Raw genomic sequence first — 21643 nt, forward strand, 5'->3', positions numbered from 1 at the left:
GAGAAGAAATGGAAAGAAAGATTGCGGAAATCAATATTCAACAAAATGTAGGAGAAAGAAGAGAAATGGTTATACATAGCACAGATGACGTGAAGATAAGGTTTGGCGGGGATGTAAGAATATTACACCCAGTGCCGTTCATAAATAGCCTGAAAAAGAAAATACAGCACATCGGAAATTTCGAAACAGCAAAAGAAACTATCAGAAATCATCTAAAATATGAAGCAAGCCTATGGTTCGATTGCAAAGAAGAAGAATTTGACAGTTGGCAACAATTTGAACAAAAATTTTTGAATTATTTCTGGGGAAAAGTCCAACAATTGGAAATTAACAAGGAATTGCAAAATGGGAAATACAATGATAGGATGGGTATATCAGAAAGGACATATGCATTACAAATTTACTATAACGCAAAACATTTACAATATAATTACTCATCGGAACAATTAGTCGAACTGATTGCAAGACATTTCGAAGAAACGCTGGAAGACCATATCACATTGCAAAACTACAAAGACATAGATAGTTTATGCCAATTCCTACAAATAAGAGAATCACGTTTAAGAGAAAGAAAATCAAGAAGGTCGCGAGAAGATTACAGGCCCCGAGAAACACAGGATTACAGAGATAGAAATCAAAATAGGAGGGACTATACAAGACGAGATATTAATCCCAGAAGGGAAAACGAAAATAGAGACAACGGAAGAGGAAATTATGAACAAAGAAATAGGCAATGGAATGAGGACAGAAATCGAGAATACCAGAATAGAAACACCACACTCGCAAATCAAGAAAACAGAAATAATGGTAGACAAAATGAACAGGGATATCGAGAAAACCGAAACAGATCCGACAGACCAAGAGAAAATAGAAGAGAAGTAAATAATACCCAGACAGATGAATATGACGGAGAGAGACATTATGACGAAAATATAAACAACGATGAGCAACCGGCGTTTTTTCACGACGGCGCTCACTAATAACCAAAAATCAAACAGGAATCTTTTGTAACCCCAAGGAGTTTATTAAATTGGCAGGAAACAACGAAAAGAAAAATGGAGTTAATTTAAAATTTGTGGATGGATTTATCAACGAGAAACCAATTAAAATTATGATAGACACTGGATCTGAAATAACATTGGTCAACAGAAAACTAATAGAAGAAGTTAACTTAACAAATTTAATTTACAAAATACCTAGGGTAAATTTAGTGGGCGCAAACAAACGGACATTGGCAACTATAAATGAAGGCATACGAGTAATGGTACGACTGGGTAAGAAGATGTATGCACTACAATGTGTAATAATGCCAAACATGTCACATGACATGATAGTAGGAGTTGACGAATTGGCAGAAAAACATGTAGTGATAGATTTTAAAAATAATACGATGAATCTAACAGAAGAAAAAGAAGAAGAACAGGACAAGGAACAGGAGAAACAAAATACGGACGAATCAGGTAAAGAACAAACAGTGGAAATGAATTTGGCAACGAAGCAAGGACAAAGAAGAAAAGGGAGAAAAAGTCAGAAAAAGACAAAAGAAAATGAAACCTGTGGCTCTTCAAAAGAAGAGTTGAGCCCAGAAGAAGAAAAATTGAGAGTATCAAAAGCAAAAGAAAACTGGGATTCCTCAAAAGAAGAGATGAGCTCAGGAGAAGAAGAAATAAAGCTAACAAATGAAAGCGAAAAAGATATGATCGAAACAGTGGCATTTGAAGAGGAGGCATATGAAAACGAGGATGCAGAATACACGGTAAAAGTATGTGAAAAATCTGAGGAAAAAGACAGAAGATTGATATGGGAAAAGGGAAAAACAACATAATAGCCGACACTCTAACACAGGATGAGGACACTGAAAAAAAGGAAACAATTACTCTACAGGTGGGACTAATTAGAGTAATACAAGAAGAAGGGGTATAAGACGTAGATTAAAGTAAGGAAATATACAGGGAGTTGGTTTTGCCTCGAGAAAATTTATTTAAAAATGCAGATAAATTTTATCGAATACAAGGCGGGGATTTGTTATATTTCTATTTGATATGAAAATTAAATTGTGATAATTATAAACAGAATTCAATTTAATATAAAATATTTTCAATTTTCTCAACCACGGGCATATAAATTTAGAACAACCTGTATACAACAAATTGTTATATTTAATTTTAAGAAGTGATTAAATAAGACTCAAGTGAAATCGTTAATAGGTCATTATCGTTTGTTCGCGGAAGGATCGGTCATTAGCCGATGCTAAATAAGACTAAGTGGAAATAGAGAATAGGTCATTAAAATTTGTATATAGTAGAAAGTAATTTTAGAATGGGAATTAACTATTTTCTTTGAAATCCATTAAGCATATTTAGAAAGTTTAAAAATTGGTTGTGAGGAATACTGCGAATGAGAGTTGGTGGTGGAAGTTTGATTTGTGAATCTGGAAGGGATATTTAGAAAGTAGGGGAATGAATGAAATTAGAGAGCAGAATGTTTTGAGCTGTCGAGAAGTGAAGTCGAGTAGTAGACGGTAGTGTACGGAGAGTGAGAAAGCCGGTGTAGTTCCGTGAGTGTGGAGTATCTATAGCGGAACGAGAGGTAGGCCAGGTTGAGAGTAAAAGAACCTCCTTGAGCCAAGAGTTCCCGGTAGCTGATTGCAGTTTCGAAAAAGGTAGAACACAGCATCACGACAGAAGCAGGAAACGAGAGCTATACGAGCTAGTTTCAGAGGAGAACATTACTGGAAGCCAGGACGAGGTTTTGATTGCAGCCAAGGATAGCAGGAAACGGGTCTTTGTGAAGACATTCTCAGTGCACCAGAAAAAGGTCAGTCTCATTTGTTTGGACATGAATGTATGGGTTTTTCGTAGTAAATACCACATTTAAAATTGAAAAAACATAATCAATAATATCAGAAAAGCTTCATCAAACTTAAATAGAATTGTTGCTGATAAATCATAATAGTTAAATGTTAATAAAAACTTTCAATTGGAAATCAAAAGGAAATAAGATTCCCATGTATAAATGTTATGTTTAAGAATAATAAGATATAGCAAATATTAAGCAGTGATTGCCATTTAAATAAAATAAACAATATTTTGATTACAATTGTAACCCATATGTGTTATTATTTTACTTTTTTCTTTCCTATCCCGATTAGGAACCATTAAGAAATACTTAGAAGCCACGTATGTAAGTAATTAATTTTATAAAAAGCCCTGAGATTGAAAACATATTGATATGTGATCTGGTAAATTAATTAGATTATTATTAATGCAGTGATTAAATTAAATGACATATAAAAATATTATCTCATATCAATAATCAAGATCACAACAATATATATATATATATATATATATATATATATATATATATATATATATATATATATATATATATATATATATATATGTTCGGAAAGGTTATATATATATATATATATATATATATATATATATATATATATATATACAAGAAATACTGGATATTAGTGACTGTCGATATAAACAAACAACTAGTTTATTAGGGTTGCAGTCAGAAGGTTGGCCAGGATGTTAAAGAAACACTCTTTTGACTTTTTGTCTAGCTTTCGGAATGGTTTTATTCCTTTTTCAAGACTCTGTAATATAGATAAAAAGAAATATGTAAATTTTTATAAAATATCACAATTCGTCAGTTCAACTTACTAGTCGTTGAGATTATTTAAAAGCTTTATGACCCTCAACAATACTAACACAAACATAGAATACAGAAAATAATGGACAAAATACATTCTAAAATTTGGTAAGGATGGTAAATTTTTATATTTATTCTATGACATCTTTTGATGGTGTGTTTTAACTCTGATACATAGAGAACAGAAAGAAAAAAAACAGTCAGATTAAAATGTAATTAGGTGTTTTTAATATTGTATTTATTTTCAAAAAACCAATAGGCCCATACTGGGTAATTTTTATTTTTAAATCTGTCTTAATGGTATGCAACCTGTTATGCACACAGATGTATTGTGTAGTGCATATGTATAAGAAATATTTATTTTATTTTTGATGTTTTTCCAGTAAGTAACAATAAATATTGCTCAGTTTATCTATGTCAGACTTTTTATTTATGCAAGACTTACTGGATTTTATCAAACACATTTCCAAGAAAACACGTTTTGAATGGTTTGTTTCTTTGGCCAAAATACATGAATCTTCGAAACATGAGTTTGATTTCGAAGATTCATGTATTTTGGCCAAAGAAACAAACCATTCAAAACGTGTTTTCTTGGAAATGTGTTTGATAAAATCCAGTAAGTCTTGCATAAATAAAAAGTCTGACATAGATAAACTGAGCAATATTTATTGTTACTTACTGGAAAAACATCAAAAATAAAATAAATATTTCTTATACATATGCACTACACAATACATCTGTGTGCATAACAGGTTGCATACCATTAAGACAGATTTAAAAATAAAAATTACCCAGTATGGGCCTATTGGTTTTTTGAAAATAAATACAATATTAAAAACACCTAATTACATTTTAATCTGACTGTTTTTTTTTTCTTTCTGTTCTCTATGTATCAGAGTTAAAACACACCATCAAAAGATGTCATAGAATAAATATAATAATTTACCATCCTTACCAAATTTTAGAATGTATTTTGTCCATTATTTTCTGTATTCTATGTTTGTGTTAGTATTGTTGAGGGTCATAAAGCTTTTAAATAATCTCAACGACTAGTAAGTTGAACTGACGAATTGTGATATTTTATAAAAATTTACATATTTCTTTTTATCTATATTACAGAGTCTTGAAAAAGGAATAAAACCATTCCGAAAGCTAGACAAAAAGTCAAAAGAGTGTTTCTTTAACATCCTGGCCAACCTTCTGACTGCAACCCTAATAAACTAGTTGTTTGGTTATATATATATATATATATATATATATATATATATATAATTACAACCATTAGAAATTATGCTTTTGATATTCATCAATACCAGCAATTACCCAATTTAAAATTTTCGGTCTCAATAAAAAAATGTTAACAGAATAAACAATATCCATAATTTTTAAAATAAAGGTAAAACTAAGCATTTCCTATAAAAATGCTCTCCCGCTCTTTTCAGCAACATCAGCATAATGTACACAACTAACCACAGGAATCATATTCCCAACGCACAAATCCCAACCAATCGGAGGACGCTTTTAAGATTCATGTACAACGATGCCTCCTGAAGAGGCATCAACGCTTAAATTAATCAAAAATAGTCCACCAAACACTCACTAGCAAGTTACAATATAAATGGTTTAAAAAATTTAAAAGCATTCTACAAAAATTTAATTATACCTGTATCATTATCCTTCAAAGGTTAACAGATTTTTATTTATTTGTGAATTAGGGTTTTAGTTCTATTCAGAAATTATCAGGTTTGCAAATCCGGGAATAAAGTCACTAACTGAAGCATTGTTTCTTATATCCAGAATGATATCGATCTCTGGCCTAAAGGGCATAAAGGACGTAGAGGTGAAATCGTTATTTGAAATATGTGCATGGAAGAATGTTAAGCTCGTAACTTTACAGAACTCTAAAATTTTTCCCACAATTGGAATGAGTAAAAATATGCAGATATAATATAATAATGGAAAAATAAATATGAAATTGTCCCTTTTAGGTCTACAAAGCAAAGCTTTATGAAACTGATACACTGGGTCTATTGAATAAAAAGAAGTATTTGCTTTTACTTACAAGTATTTAAGTATTTACTTAATACTAATTGATAAAGTCATTTCTTTAATGCTTTATTCAATTATTATTAAGTAAATACTTAAATACGAGGAAGTAAAAGCAAATACTTCTTTATATTCAATAGACCCATTCAATTTTACCTATATGAAACTAGTACTCTGGGCTAATTAGCAAAATACAAGGAAAAGTTATTTAGCAGCAATTTTATTGCTGAAATCGAATATTATGATTGTATATATTAATGTGAACAAATTAACCATGTTCTAAAATATATAAAGCCAAGAGACGTCACAATTATCCTTGGTGATTTTAATTCCAAAATTGGGGAAGGAAAAAGCGGCAAATATGTAGGAAATTATGGTCTCGGGTTAAGGAACGAGAGAGGAGACCGAATGTTACAGTTCTGCCAAGAAAACGATATGATTATTTCAAACACATTTTTTAAACTCCCCAAAAGAAGGCTTTATACGTGGACATCACCTCAACATAACGCACAGAAAATAGTTAGAAATCAAATAGACTTTGTGTTGATAAATGAAAGATACAAAAACGGCATAAAATCGGTTAAGGCGTACCCAGGCGCAGATGTTTCCTCGGACCACAATCCCTTGATAGCGCGTGTAAGCATTAAACTTAAGAAACCTTCACAAAGGGTAAAACCAGATTACATAGATACCAGCCGCTTACAGAACTCAAAAATCAAAGAAGAATTAAAGCAACAGATAAACGGTAACCTAAGAATGTTGTCTACAAAGGAACCAAACACGCACGTAGAAAACAAGTGGCAAGACTTAAAAGAAGCCCTAATAAAACCCGCTCAGAATATCCTTAGCAGAGGAAATACGACAAAAAGACAAGAATGGATGACAGAGAAAATTTTAAGTCTCATGGAGGAACGAAGACAGTTTAAGGGAAAATGCAAACAAAAATACAACGAGATACACAAGCAAATTAGAGATGGAATAAGGTCAGCGAAAGAAAACTTTTACAAAAGAAAATGTGAAGAAATTGAAGAACTGCAATTAAAACATGACACGTTTAACCTACATAAAAAGGTAAAAGAATTGGCAGGTATACAAAAAAGGAAGCATCCCAATGTGCTATACAACGCAAATGGACAAATAATAACTGACGTACAAGAAAAGCTTACAACCTGGAAGAATTATATAGAAGAACTCTTTGCCGATGAAAGAGAGGATCATGATATTGGTAACATACAAGGTGAGGAAGGACCAAAAATCTCTAAAGAAGAAATACTATATGCTATAAAAACAATGAAAAATGGCAAATCACCGGGTCCAGATGGACTTCCATCGGAACTTCTTAAGCTTGTGGAAGATGAAACAGTAAATGTTTTGGTTGACCTCTTTAACTGCATTTATAAAACAGGAGAAATACCTAAGGAATGGCTTCTGTCAACTTTTGTAACTATTCCAAAGAAAACAAACGCAAAACTGTGCACCGACCATCGCACAATAAGCTTAATGGGACACACACTAAAAGTATTTCTTAAAGTGATACATACAAGAATTCACAAAAAACTAGACGCTGATATCAGTGATACTCAGTTCGGGTTTCGAAACGGGCTTGGAACAAGGGAAGCACTATTTGCACTTAATATCATGTGCCAAAGATGCCTGGATGTTAACCAGGATATATATATATGTGCTTTATTGACTACAACAAGGCGTTCGATAAAGTTCGCCACGAACACCTGATGAGACTGTTGGTAGAGAAAAACTTGGATAAAAGGGACGTCAGAATTATCTTCAATATTTACTATAACCAGAAGGCGAATATTAGAGTAGAACGGGAAACAACCGAGGAACTCGAGATCAAAAAAGGCGTAAGGCAGGGATGCATACTTTCACCAACCTTGTTTAACTTATATTCAGAAGATATTATAAACAGAGCCCTTGCTGACCAAGATATAGGGGTTAAAATAAATGGCACTTTAATAAACAATTTGAGATACGCTGATGACACAGTATTAATAGCAGACACCCCGGAAGATCTCCAAACACTGATAAACAGAATAGTAGAGTGCAGCGAAAAGTTCGGTTTATCACTTAACATCAAAAAAACAAAAATAATGATGGTGTCGAAATCTCCACAAAATTTTTCTGACATAACCGTACATGATCAAAGAATTGAGCGTGTTAGAAAATATAATTACCTGGGAACTGTTATTAATGAAAACAACGACAACTCTGAAGAAATCAAGATCAGAATAGAAAAAGCTAGAGCTACTTTTACCAAAATGAAAACAGTTTTATGCGGAAGAGAGCTAAGTTTAAATCTTAAAATTCGCCTCATGAGATGTTACGTGCTGTCAGTTCTTTTCTATGGAATGGAAGCTTGGACACTGAAAAAGATCGATACAAGGAAAATAGAAGCATTCGAGATGTGGATGTACCGCAGGATACTGAGAATATCGTGGACAGAGAGAGTGACAAACATGGAAGTGTTGCGAAGGATGCAGAAAGAAAAAGAACTTGCGCTTACTATTAAAAAGCGCAAACTGCAATACTTGGGACATATAATGAGGGGACAAAAGTACCAGCTACTACAATTAATTATTCAGGGAAAAATAATAGGTAAAAGATCCATTGGCAGAAGAAAACATTCATGGTTGAAGAATTTAAGAGATTGGTACAAGTGCAGCAGTTGCCAATTATTTAGATCTACGGTATCAAAAATACGCATAGCCTTGATGATAGCCAAACTTCGGAACGAGGACGGCACCTGAAGAAGAAGAAGATATATTAATAATATAGGTATACAAAGTCCGCAGATGGTTTGCTACTTTTTTTATAAACAAAATGGCGCCCGAAAAACACACAAATAGAAATTCACCGTAATTAAATTCTGCATAGAGACGTATTTTTCCCGATTTACTTTGACGAAAATGTTCCCCGGAAAATGCGTGTTCTTCCAACAAAATCTTTAATTTTCAACTAAAATTTTGGATAAGTAATTGTTTATCAATAATTAAATAACTTGGTAATATAAAGGATCTTTTCGTAAAGATTATAATTCCAGAAGCTGATGGAAATTGAGTGAACAGTTTAGCAACAATTGAATTGTAAATTAAAAATTTACGGTCGCTATGATAACCACAATAATTATGATACATAAGAATAACTTTGATTTTTGTATAAAAAGACACTATACCTATCTAATGTACTTTACAGAATTGAAATTGGACTATTTAGGCGGCCTCAGGAATATTTTAAAATTATAAACAATTTTTTGGCTTATAAACAAATAGAATCTCTCGGGAAATATTAAATTAAATTAAATCATGAAAACGGTAATGGAAAATAGAATAGAATAGAATAGAATAGAAATACGCTTTATTGTCATGAAAAATTTAACAATTTTATAGACAAAGCTTACAAGAATCATAAATAAAAACAATAACAAATACAATTTACTAAAATTATACAAATCGCCAATATAAATAAAACATAATAAAGTGAAATAAAAATCAGTAACAATCTATTGCAAAATTAAAAAAAAATAAAATTGCAAATTGCGTAATCTACCTTAAGAAATTTAATAAGTAATTTGATAAGTTATGCTGCTCCATATGACACTCAAATATAGATTAAGATTCTACTTATACATACGAATACTGTAATTTCTTAGTTATTGGTTAAGAAACTCTGCTATTGAATAATATGGTCTTTCAGATAAATAGGCTTTTGTCATTTTACGGAACTTAGGGAAAGATGTTGCAGATTTAAGTTGTAGAGGGAGATGGTTGTATAGTTTTTTGCAGAATATAATATAGATTTCTTTACTAACTCACTGGACGGGATCGGTAAATAGATGTCAAAGGTAGAATTTCTGGTTCAATAGTCATGTCCAGGTCTTGCTGGAAAGACATGTAGATGTTTACGAATTAAGCAAACAGTTTCTAAAATATATAAAGAACAGCGGTGTTCGATTCACACAAGTTGATTTCCACCAAAATTTCTTCCAGTCTTTATCTAATATATTATTTTCCTACCCTATATTTTGTTGTATGTTCATATTTTAATTCCACAAAAATCAAACTAATTTGTTTATTGTTTGTGAAAAATTGCTTAAACAATTTAGTATGTTTAAAAATAATACAGTAAAACCTCGATATAACGGACTAATTGGGAGGGACGGGGTGTCCGTTAAAGCCGAAAGTCCCTTATAAAAAAATAGGTTTAAAATAAATAAAAAAAACTTCTTTTTTGAGAATATGTACACTGTATTTAAATATAAATAAAAAACACAAACAAAATTCTATTTAATTATCTTCATAAATTCGTCGTGAAGTGACGTTGTTTAATATCGACACGCTTGCTTTCGGTAATCCTGCTTTGAAAAAGGAATCAAGTTTTGTTTGCACTTTGAAGTTTGCTTTTTTTATAACCAACTCTCTAAAATTACGAAATTGGGTATAATACAGTTGAACTTCGTTGTCTGAATAACCAATAAAAGTTATTAGATCGTTAAGATGCGATCTTACCTCTGAGAACTTCATTTTTGGCAGTGTTGTTTTGCCTTCTTTGCTATCTTCACTTCCATCCTCATGTTTTAGGTTCATAACTTCATCTGCTATTTCACTTTCAGGTCGTGATATTATACCCATGGACACCTTCATCTACTTCTAGCCATTGTAAAATAAAACATCTCAGCTACCTACTTCTTCTCCGGCATTATTAGATATGTATTGTCTTACAGAAATCAGGAATTTCCAACCCTTCTAATCTTATGTCTGCATCTTGGCCAACAGACAATTTTTTTTAGTAGATATTCGTTTGGTTTCCAAAATTATTCCATGATCCATGGGTTGAATATGCGATGTTGTATTTTTGGCAAAATCATACAACTAAAGTTTCTAGGTAGGTGTAGCATTTGGGGTCCACGGGGACCCCGTTGGTATTCAATGTATCTTGGTATGTGACAGGTTAAGCATATATCATAATAACAGGACGTTTTTAATTTTTTTACATTTGACCGGATTTTTCGTCCGTTATATCCGAAGTCCGTTATACATATAGAGGTCCGTTATATCGAGGTTTTACTGTAGACTTTTATTTTCTAAGTTAAAATATATGAGCAAAGAAAGTTTTTGCTAAAAAAAGTGTTATTTCAAAGGACAGAGTACGTGTTTTTATTTTGCAATAAACAAATTTATTTATTTATTTCGAAATGTACCAAAAAATAAAATTTATCAATCATTATCAAAGGTCATTGGAATGCCCAATCAGAGCAAACGTATCCGCTGTCCTGCGCATAGCACCAAAAATTAATGTTTATTTAAAAAAATTCTGACGCCGAGGTAGTTAACCGATTTTAATTTTGCAAATTGCAAATGAAAGGTCTTCTTTTGTACGTAAAAAAAATCAACTTCATGTCCGCTTTATTTTTAGTGCTGCAAAATTTTGAAAAAATTATTTTTTTTTGCGAAAGCTGGATTCCAAAATTTATTTTGCAAATGTTGTTCTGAAGCTATTTCCTTGTGGCATTTTTATGATTAACTATTTAGTGGGAAATAAGCCACAATTAAATTGAAAAAATAATTTTATTAACGTTTCGAAGCCCAAATCGGGTTTCGTTGTCAAAATACAAAATACTATTAAAATAAACAAAAATGTTGTTGCTAAGTAAAAAAATAAATAAATAAATAAGAATTAGTACAAATTTTATATTTTAGTATTACTTATTGTAGATCTATGTATTATTAATATTATTTATAATTTAAACATATTAAAGTCAGAATTTGGTATTAGTTTTTGAAAGTAAATTAAATTTAAGACCAAATACTTACGATGTCGGGATAGTATCACGAGGTTTTTTCCTAGTTTTCCCTCGTGATTTACTCTGGAATCTCTAACGCGAGAATTTTACTGTCATCGTTGCATTTGTTTGTCTTTTTAAAGACAGATCACATGCTATGATTTTTTTGTGACGGATATTCTTGAGTTGGATTGATTTCATGTAATCGAATGAACTATCTTTTAGTAAAGTCGTCCCAGGAACGCAACTCATAAATATTGGCGATATCATTTTAAAGTCTTCTACTTTAAAATGTATAATATACGTCTGAATTGCCAATATAAATGAGTCAGATTAAATAAATTATTAGAAGAATTTTTTTTTACTTAGCAACAACATTTTTGTTTATTTTAATAGTATTTTGTATTTTGACAACGAATCCCGATTTGGGCTTCTAAACGATAATAAAATTATTTTTTCAATTTAATTGTGGCTTATTTCCCACTAAAGAGTTAATCATTATTTTGCAAAATCTATTAAACCGATCTTAATGAAATTTACAGTATCGTTTTATCATATCATCAAGTTTTTTTGAGTAAAATATGAAGGTCTTAAGTGTAGCATAAATGGTTGAAAAACGTAAAATGCAAATACTTGTTTTTTATGGTTTTTTCGAAGTTATTGCTATTTTGCAACAAGGGTGACAATTTTTAAAATTTTTAGGTTATCCTATATTGTAGGAAATTTAATTACGCAACTTTTATGTCGGTGCAACTTTTCTCTAAAATGAATATTTTTATAGTTATAATCAAAAAACCAAGAAAAAAATCGAATTTTTCCTTAATTTTTTGACATTTTGATTATTCAGACAATGTTCCGGACCTTTTTGAGTGGGTGGATAACTCAAATAATATTATATGAGTAATTTTCAAGTAATTTCTGCAAAAGAATATGAGTCACCTCTCAACATCCAAATGTACTAATATTTTTACAGATGCGCCCTGGTTTATTACTTGTAGAGATATGTTTACAGATATTTTTTTTTGATTAAAGATACGTTTCAATTGAACAAACATAACGAAGAAAGTATTAGACGAATAGGGTGAAGAAATTACTATAGAAAGCAAAAAAATTAGTAACCTACGATACGTAGATGACACACTTATACTAGCAATGATGATGTCTGATGGTAGGTAATGTTAGACCGGATAAGCAGAGAATTCGAACTTAAAATCAATACAGGAAAAATATAAATCCTAATCGTAGACAGGGTAAATAATAATCTACTAGTGCAGCCGATATGTGAAACAATTGTGCATTTAATGATAGAAGTATATAATTTGGACCACATATACTGCACATATAAAGGTTTAAATTTAGATATGAGGCCATCTCAGACTTTGCCTTTTACAAAAATGGCGGGGATTCAAAATGGCGACTATAAATTGTGACTAATAGCACGATAACTTTTGAACTAGACTTCAGATTTCAACCAAATTTGGTATATCGGTTCTTTTTTTTTATTTATAAGATCGATATCTTGAAACGGAAAAATCGGTTTACCATAAGTTGCGTTTTTCCTGGTTTTTATGTAAAAATATGCTGTTTATTTTTCAATTCTTTCGCCCTGTATGTATTAATTTTTCAAAAAGTTAATGCCACCATTGAAAAGAGGGTAAAAATATTTTTTAGGAAATATTTTTAACTTTTTAGTTATGTTAATTACCATTTTATAAATGTAAAACGTATCTTCACATGTACCTATATGCGGCAGATGCGTGCAAATATTATAAAAATTATTGTGCATTTAATGGTAGAAGCATATAATTTGGACCACATATACTACACAAATAAAGGTTCAAATTTGGATACGAGGCCATCTCAGTTTTTGTTCCTTTTACAAAAATGGCGGGCATTCAAAATGGCGACTATACATATGTGACTAATAGCACGATAACTTTTGAACGAAACGTCAGATTTCAACCAAATTTGGTATATAGGTTCTTTTATTAATGAATAATATCGAGGTCTCGAACCAGAAGAATCGGTTTACCAGAATTTGTGTTTTTACTGTTTTTTGATGTAATAATATGTTGTTTCTTTTTCAATTCTTTCACCCTGTATATATACATTTTTGAAAAAGGTAATAACGCCATTGAAAAGAGTGTAAATATATTTTTTAGGAAATATTTTGAACTTTTCAGTTGTCTTAATTACCATTTAATAAATGCGTAACGTATGTTCACATGTACCTATGGGCGGCAGATTCATTTTGAATGCCCGCCATTTTTGTAAAAGACTAAATCTGAGACGGCCTCATATCTAAATTTGAATCTTTGTATATGTAGTATCTGTGGTCCAAATTATATGATTTTACCATTAAATGCACAATAATTCTTATATTATTATTTGCACGAATTTGCCGCACATAGGTACCTACATGTGAAGATACGTTATGCATGTATTAAATGGTAATTAATATAACTAAAGAGTTCAAAATACTTCCTAAAAAATATTTTTACGCTCTTTTCAACGCCGGTATCACCTTTTTGAAAAATTAATATATACAGGGTAAAAGAATTGAAAAAGAAACAACATATTTTTACATAAAAAACACAGTAAAACATAAATTCTGGTAAACCGATTCTTCTGGTTCAAGACCTCGATATTATTCATAAAAAAACCTACATACCAAATTTGGTTAAAATCTGACATCTCGTTCAAAAGTTATCGTAGTATTAGTCACACATGTATAGTCGCCATTTTGAATGCCCGCCATTTTTGTAAAAAGAACAAAAACTGAGATGGCCTCGTATCTAAATTTGCACCTCTATATGTGTAGTGTATGTGGTCCATATTATATGCTTCTACCATATGTAGAATTATGTGCTTCTACCCAAGAGGGCGAAACACATTTCTAAGAACCGGTGTTTGGATCTTTGATTCTATTCAGAAAATTTTTCCCAGCCCGAAATAGTGGATGTGTGAGTTATTCGTAAGGGGATTTTTCCACATTCTCTATTTCATTTGTTTGATTTTATTACGATTGGTCGGTGAACCAACTTTGTATCTTTTGATCACTGAGTGTGTTCAAAGATTGACTTCTTTTTTTTTTGTTTTTTAAACATATATTTTACTTTAAGTAATTAGGGAATTAAAACTTGAGACTGTCATTGTCAGATGATGCGTAGATATACGCTCCTGTTATGTCTATGTCTCGAATGTTGTTTTTTGATGGAATGTGTCTAAAGATATTCAACCTCTCATCTTTACCGATGAGCCCAGGGAGGTTCAAGAGGGCGAAACACATTTCTAAGAACCGGTGTTTGGATCTTTGATTCTATTCAGAAAATTTTTCCCAGCCCGAAATAGTGGATGTGTGAGTTATTCGTAAGGGGATTTTTCCACATTCTCTATTTCATTTGTTTAATTCTTATAATATTTGCCCCAATCTGCCGCATATAGGTACATGTGAATATACGTTTTTACGCTCTTTTTAATGGCCGTATTAACTATTTGAAAAACTAATACATACAGGGTGAAATAATTGAAAAAAAAAACAACATATTTTTACATAAAAACCAGGAAAAACACAACTTCTGGTAAACCTATTCTTCCGGTTCAAGACCTTGATCTTTTACATAAAAAAACCTATTTACCAAATTTGGTTGAAATCTGAATTCTCGTTCAAAAGATATCGTGCTATTAGTCACATATGTATAGTCGCCATTTTGAATCCCCGCCATTTTTGTAATAGGCAAAATCTGAGATGGCCTCCTATCTAATTTTGAACCTTTATATGTGTAGTATATGTGGTCTTAATTATATGCTTCTATCCTTAAATGCACAATCCTTAGAATATTTGCACGAATCTGCCGCACTATACCGCATATAAACCTAGTAGCGAATTTCGAAAAAAAAATTCAATATAAATTTTTGGGAATTATAAGATATGCTTACCCAGTGGCTACACATTTTAATACTATTAGTTGTTTTTGATATAAAAAAAAGTATCCAGTCGTAAATTAATTGTCGCCCTTAGGAGTTGATTGTCAACGTTTTCATCGCTAATTAATTGAAAACTTTATATGAAAATATAACATTGTAAACTTGACCTCATTTATTAATTCGAAAAAGAATGAAAATAAAATGAGTATGTAATGAAAGTACTAATCCAGTTCACACGCAAGTAACAGGTATTGTCAATATGTAACGAGAATCGATAATAAAGTATGTATGTACATTGAAAGAAAAAAATATTTATATTGCGTTAAAATTTGATTATGTATTTAATTTTACAAAAATATTTTCTTAGGGTGCTGCTACCCGCCATCAATATACAGTGCATTCGTAAAGTGTGGAAACGGTCTATTGTCTCATGCCTTAATTATTTTCAGAGTTAAAGCTCTGAGAAGTCGATTTTTATTTTTAAATTATGATTTTTTGACGTAGGTACATCCCATAATAGTAACGTCATCGATTTGGACGTAATGACGTCGTCATTCAATTCTCTATTCAGTAATATAAACATTAACATTATTATTTATACAGGGTAAATTTGAAGGGTATTGGTCAAAAAATAATTTTTGATTTAAAATAATTGACGCAAAAAGAAGAGTGTATGTAATTTATTTAACTCAAAATACATTTTACTGATGCCACATATAATAAAAAATATGTTTATTTCATAAATAAACATTTCTTTTCGCTTAAATTAAATGTCAAACAGCCACACACCTGCCTCTTGACAGTTTGAACGTTTAATTTAAGCGAAAAGCAATGTTTGCAAAAAGCAAACATTTTTCTTTCTCTTTTCTGACAGCAGTAAAATGTATTTTGGGTTAAATAAATTACGTGTATTCTTTTTTTGCTGCAATTAATTTAATTCAAAAATTATTTTTCTGGCCACCCGGTATAAATAATGATGTTAATGTTTATATTACTGAATAGAGAATTGAATCACCTTTCAAATGAGCTACCACACGACCCCTATTCCCATTTAAAAAATCATCGATGACGTCACTATTATGAGATAAACGTCAAAAGATCATAATTTAAAAATAAAAATCGACCTGTCGGAGCTTTAACTCTGAAAATAATTAAGTCATGAGATAATAGAACGTTTCCACACTTCACGAATGAACTGTATATGTAATTCGAATCAACGGGACATCCTTAAATGCCGTCTACACTCTCGCCGAAGTCAATCGAAGTTCAACAAGTATGAGAGTGTAGACGGCCACATTGTGCAACTTTGCCTCACTTCGTCCTACTTCCATTCTCTGTCGGTCTGGCGTGTCCGAATCAAAGGGATCTTTGTCGGTATCGCACTTCCTCGTGAAGTAGAACGAGTGTGTAGTAACTTCGCCGAGAGTGTGGTGCTCGCTTATAATTTACAGACCCCTAATTGCCCCCATTCACGTTGAGATCGGTATCGATACAGGTCGCAAGTATCAGTATCGCGATACAAATCTCATAGTGTATTTGGCTGTCTCAGTATCGCTGTATCAGTATCACAACTCTATCTTCGTCGTCTACAACAAACTATACCGCCGTCTGTATCACTGTCATGAAACAGATACAACTCTCATGATAGGTGTATCGCAACTTGCCACAATACATGTATCGATACCGATCTCAACGTGAATGGGGCCCTTATAGCCTAATAAAATAAAAAAAATCAAAATGTAATTCCGTACAGGTTGGAATAAATTTTATATCAAAGTTTAGGTGAATACAGAAGATATTTTCAAAAAAGTATCCAAATCATATGAGGGGATCATTGTTTAAATAATTAAAAAGGGGTCATTTTTGAACAATATTTACATTTTTAATTGCTGAAGTAATTTACATTTTAATGAAGGTCTTTAGGGTTGTTCCTACAAAGCTGAAGGACAAATATTTCACCTAAGACTTAATAAATTAAATTTGACCCCCTATTTATTTAAATAATTATATATAAAATTTAAAATCAAATTTGCAAAACAATATTTTTTGCGTTTTAAATAAGCACTATAAATTTATTTTATTTAATAGAAGAAGTTGCGCTATGTTACCAGTATTAAGCAAAAAAATTGGTTAACAAATATTTAATAATTCATGAGATATTTAATTTGTTTATCAATTGTTACTATATTTTCAATTGCAAAAACGCGGTTGTTACTAAAAGAATATAAACCTGCTTAAAATCTCATTACTTTTATTTTTATGCATAATTTCGATAAATGTATTGATAAGTTCAAATTTCAATTTAACTCCCCTCTAAAATGACATTTGAAAATTGTTCTAATTTGTTTATAATTTGTTTTTTTAATAACGTCGTGGACATTAAACATTTTGAAATTCTGTTCCAATAATCGGGTTGCTGGGAATTTTTCACTAATTAACAAATTTTTTTTGTCGTTTTTTTTCTTCTTTTTTTCCTTATAATAAACGATATAGTTTTGCTTATAGAGGGGGGTTCATTAAGAATGTCCAATCTCTGAGTTGTCGATTCTAGACCTCAAAATATTAATATTTAACCAAAATCACTTCAACAAAATATGGCTCCTTATTGAGTTACAGGGTGTTTTATTTAAAAATTTAAAAATTATTTTTCCTCAGTATTTTAAAACTATTCGACATATCCTTTTCATACTTGGTAGAAAGTGTAGGTACTGTACACCCTATGAAATTATGTTAAATACAGGTCTCCGGCTATTACCAGAGGTGTACGACAGGAGGACAGGGGGAAAGCAAATGGTTGACCCTTCCCAAATTCTACGTCACTGGTGAAATTGCCATTTTAGCACAATTTTTAAATTCTGCAATACTGTCTATGTAAATAAGATCCTCTTTACTCGTAACTATAAAGTCATTAGTTTTCGAGATATTTGAAGTTAAACATGTAAGGGCACAGTTATTTAGTTATTTTGATTAATATATTGTGCCGCTTAATTTTTAGTTTCAAATATCTCGAAAACTAATGATTTTATCGTTAAGAATGAATAATATACTCTTCAGTCTTAACGATAAAATCATTAGCTTTCGAAATATTTGAAATTAAAAATTAAGCGGCACAAAACCTTAATCAAAATAAAATACTAACTGTGCCGTTACATCATGTTTAACTGCAAATATCTCGAAAACTAATGACTTTATCGTTACGAGTGAAAAGTAAGTTATTTACATTGAGAGTATGGGAGAATCTAAAAATTGCGCTAAAATGGCAATTTCGCCAGTGACGTAGAATTTGGGAAGGGTCAAACATTTGCTTTCCTCTGTCCGCCTGTCGTACGCCTCTGGTAATAGCCGGAAACCTGTATTTAACATAATTTCATAGAATGTATAGTACCTACACTTTCTACCAAGATTGAAAAGGATATGTCGAATAGTTTTAAAATACTGAGCAAAAATAATTTTTAAATTATTAAATAAAACACCCTGTAACTCAATAAGGAGCCATATTTTATTGAAGTGATTTTGATAAAATCTTAATATTTTGAGGTCTAGAATCGACAACTCGTAGATTGGACATTCTTAATGAAACCCCCCTATAAGCAAAACTATATCTTTTACTATAACGAAAAAAAAAGAAGAAGAAAAAACGACAAAAAAAAATTTGTTAATTAGTAAAAAATTCCCAGGAACCGGATTATCGGAACAGCATTTCAAAATGTTTAATCCCCGTGACGTTATTAAAAAAACAAATTATAAACAAATTTGAACAATTTTCAAATGTCATTTTAGAGGGGAGTTAAATTGAAATTTGAATTTATCAATACAGTTGTCGAAAATATACATAAAAATAAAAGTAACGAGGTTTTACAGAGTTTTATATTCTTTTGGTAACAACCGCGTTTTTGGAATTGGAAATATAGTAACATTTGATAAACAAATGAAATATCCCATAAATTATTAAATATTTTTTAAACAATTTTTTTTTGCTTAATACTGGTAATACAGCGCAACTTTTCCGATTAAACAAAAATAATTTATAGTGCTTATATAAAACGCAAAAAATATTTTTTTGCAAATATTATTTTTAAATTTTATATATAATTACTTAAATAAATTGGGGATCAAATTTACTTTAGTAAGTCTTAGATGAAAGATTTTTCCTTCAGCTTTGTAGAAAAAACCCTAAAGACCTTCATTAAAATGTAAATTACCTCAGCAGTTAAAAAAGTAAATATTTTGCAAAAATGACCCCTTTTTAATTATTTAAACAATGATCCCCTTATATGATTTGGATACTTTCTTGAAAATATCTTTTGTACTCACCTAAACTTTGATATAAAATTTGTTCCAACCTGTACGAATAAATATTTCGATTTACATCAACAAACATAGCAAAAAATAATTAAAAGATTTAGATAATTGATACAGACCTGAGGACAAAAGTCCATCTTATGTTTACATACAACGCACCTATAAAAACTTATACAAAACCGAGAGCAATATAAAGTCCAATGGTATAAAATTAGTTGGTTTAAATTCTGTTAGTTTTTTGAAGTCATAAGAAAAAGCTAATTGTATAGTTACTAACATAATTATTATTTCTAGTATTTAGTTCAATAGCGTAGTACCTACGCACAACCAAACGTATATGGAATCACTATGTATTTCAAAGTAATATTGATTTCTTTTCAAAAAACTTGTTATTGTTGCGAAGATTAAAGGTTTTTATTGAAAATAAACAAATCAATAAGACAACCAGATAGTACTGCTCGGTACGGTATAGGTTATTTGCTAGAGTTGTAAATTGAACGAAAATAAATAAACTAAATTTTGCGTCCAAAAACGAAAATATGCGTAACCCCTATGTGGGGTTATAGAACTTACAACGGGGAAAGATTATTGGGCTTGTGGAGCAAGTAATGTTCTCAGAGGGACATAGCCGTAGAGCTAGGCGTAACACAAGGCGTTCTGCCCAAAACCTTATGCTAGGTAACAGGAACTAGGAAAGCTAAAAAATAAAGCAAGGAAAAGTCGCCAAAAAGCAATAAAGGCTCGCCACGATCGTTTAATTGTCCAATCAGCTGGAAGACACACAATCATTTCTCACCTGCAGCAACAAAGGCAGCTTTAGGAAGCTACAGGTGTAACTGTTTCAGGTGAAACGATAAGAAGAAGAGTTTGTGCCAAGAAGTATACAGCAGGAGACAGTTATGGGTAGCCGAGTTATCCAGTCAGCACAAGATTGATTGCCTAAATTGGTGTCTTCATCACCAAAACTGGAGCATTGGGAATTGACAAAATGTGCTATTTTCAGAAAACAGTCAGGATTTGTGTGAAATCAGATGACCCACGAAATCATGTACTTAGAGGTCGAGGAAGACAAGCAAGAACGAAAACTTTCAGATCTGCTCACAAATATACAAGGGCAAGTGTAATTGTGATCTGCAAAAAACTCCTTTAATTTTCATCCAATCAACTTTAACTGCTCACATGTATGTTGATAACCTGTACTTAGGCTGTGCAGAGGTGCACAGGAGAAAATTTAATTTTCTTGCATGATAATGGACCTCCACATACCATTAGAGTGACTAGAGACATCATTGAAGCATAAGGTATCCCTTGTTTGGAGTGGCCTGCTTGCTTATCCGAGCTTAACCCTATAGATTTATTTGTGAGATATGCTTAAAAGAAAGATAGCTCGCCGGGATAATCCACAAAACACCGCACGGCTATTACAAGCTGCTCTTGAAGGATGGAGCAACCTAACACAACAAAATGTTGATAAGCTTGCATCAAAACAGCTTTACATCAAGGCTATGCAAGTCTCATGTTATGCAAGTCCGTATTGCATGGCATATCTCCTGCCTAGCGCCTAGCCTGACCTTTTTACGTCGGAGCTATTTCTGTGCAATTTTTGATACCACTTTCATTGTTGCCAACAAAAGAAATATACCAAAACATTAACTATTTTTTTCAGTCTAGATTTTTCAGTTTTAGATATTTCACTCGGAAATTTCAGTGTAACATTAAATATGTAGGTATATTGAAGTATAAATCACAAATTATTATCACTTTCAATAAATAACATTTAAATTTAAACAATAAGGTTAAGTTTTATTCTAAACTGTAAATTTTGTTATGGCAACATGAAATTTGACAACTTGCATCAAAATAGCATGAACAATAGAACATGTTTTAATTTTTCGTGTAGCA

At 31.3% G+C, this 21643-nt stretch overlaps 1 protein-coding gene across 2 annotated transcripts in view; it reads right to left on the reverse strand.

Annotated features, from left to right (window-relative positions):
- Nucleotides 1–21643, reverse strand: part of LOC126891867 (choline transporter-like protein 1) — a 122992-nt gene that overhangs the window by 75530 nt on the left and 25819 nt on the right. Inside the window, exon 1 of one of the 2 annotated variants that reach the window (XM_050661195.1) lies at nt 5333–5426. The exons of the other annotated variant lie outside the window; for it this stretch is intronic. Coding sequence (XP_050517152.1) covers nt 5333–5341 — 9 coding nt within the window. The 5' untranslated portion in view covers nt 5342–5426. Of the gene's footprint in view, nt 1–5332; nt 5427–21643 lie in introns of those variants that run through there. 2 annotated transcript variants of the gene reach the window in all.

The sequence above is a fragment of the Diabrotica virgifera genome, chromosome 9 (genome assembly GCF_917563875.1).
Source record: "Diabrotica virgifera virgifera chromosome 9, PGI_DIABVI_V3a".
Lineage (NCBI taxonomy): Eukaryota > Metazoa > Arthropoda > Insecta > Coleoptera > Chrysomelidae > Diabrotica > Diabrotica virgifera.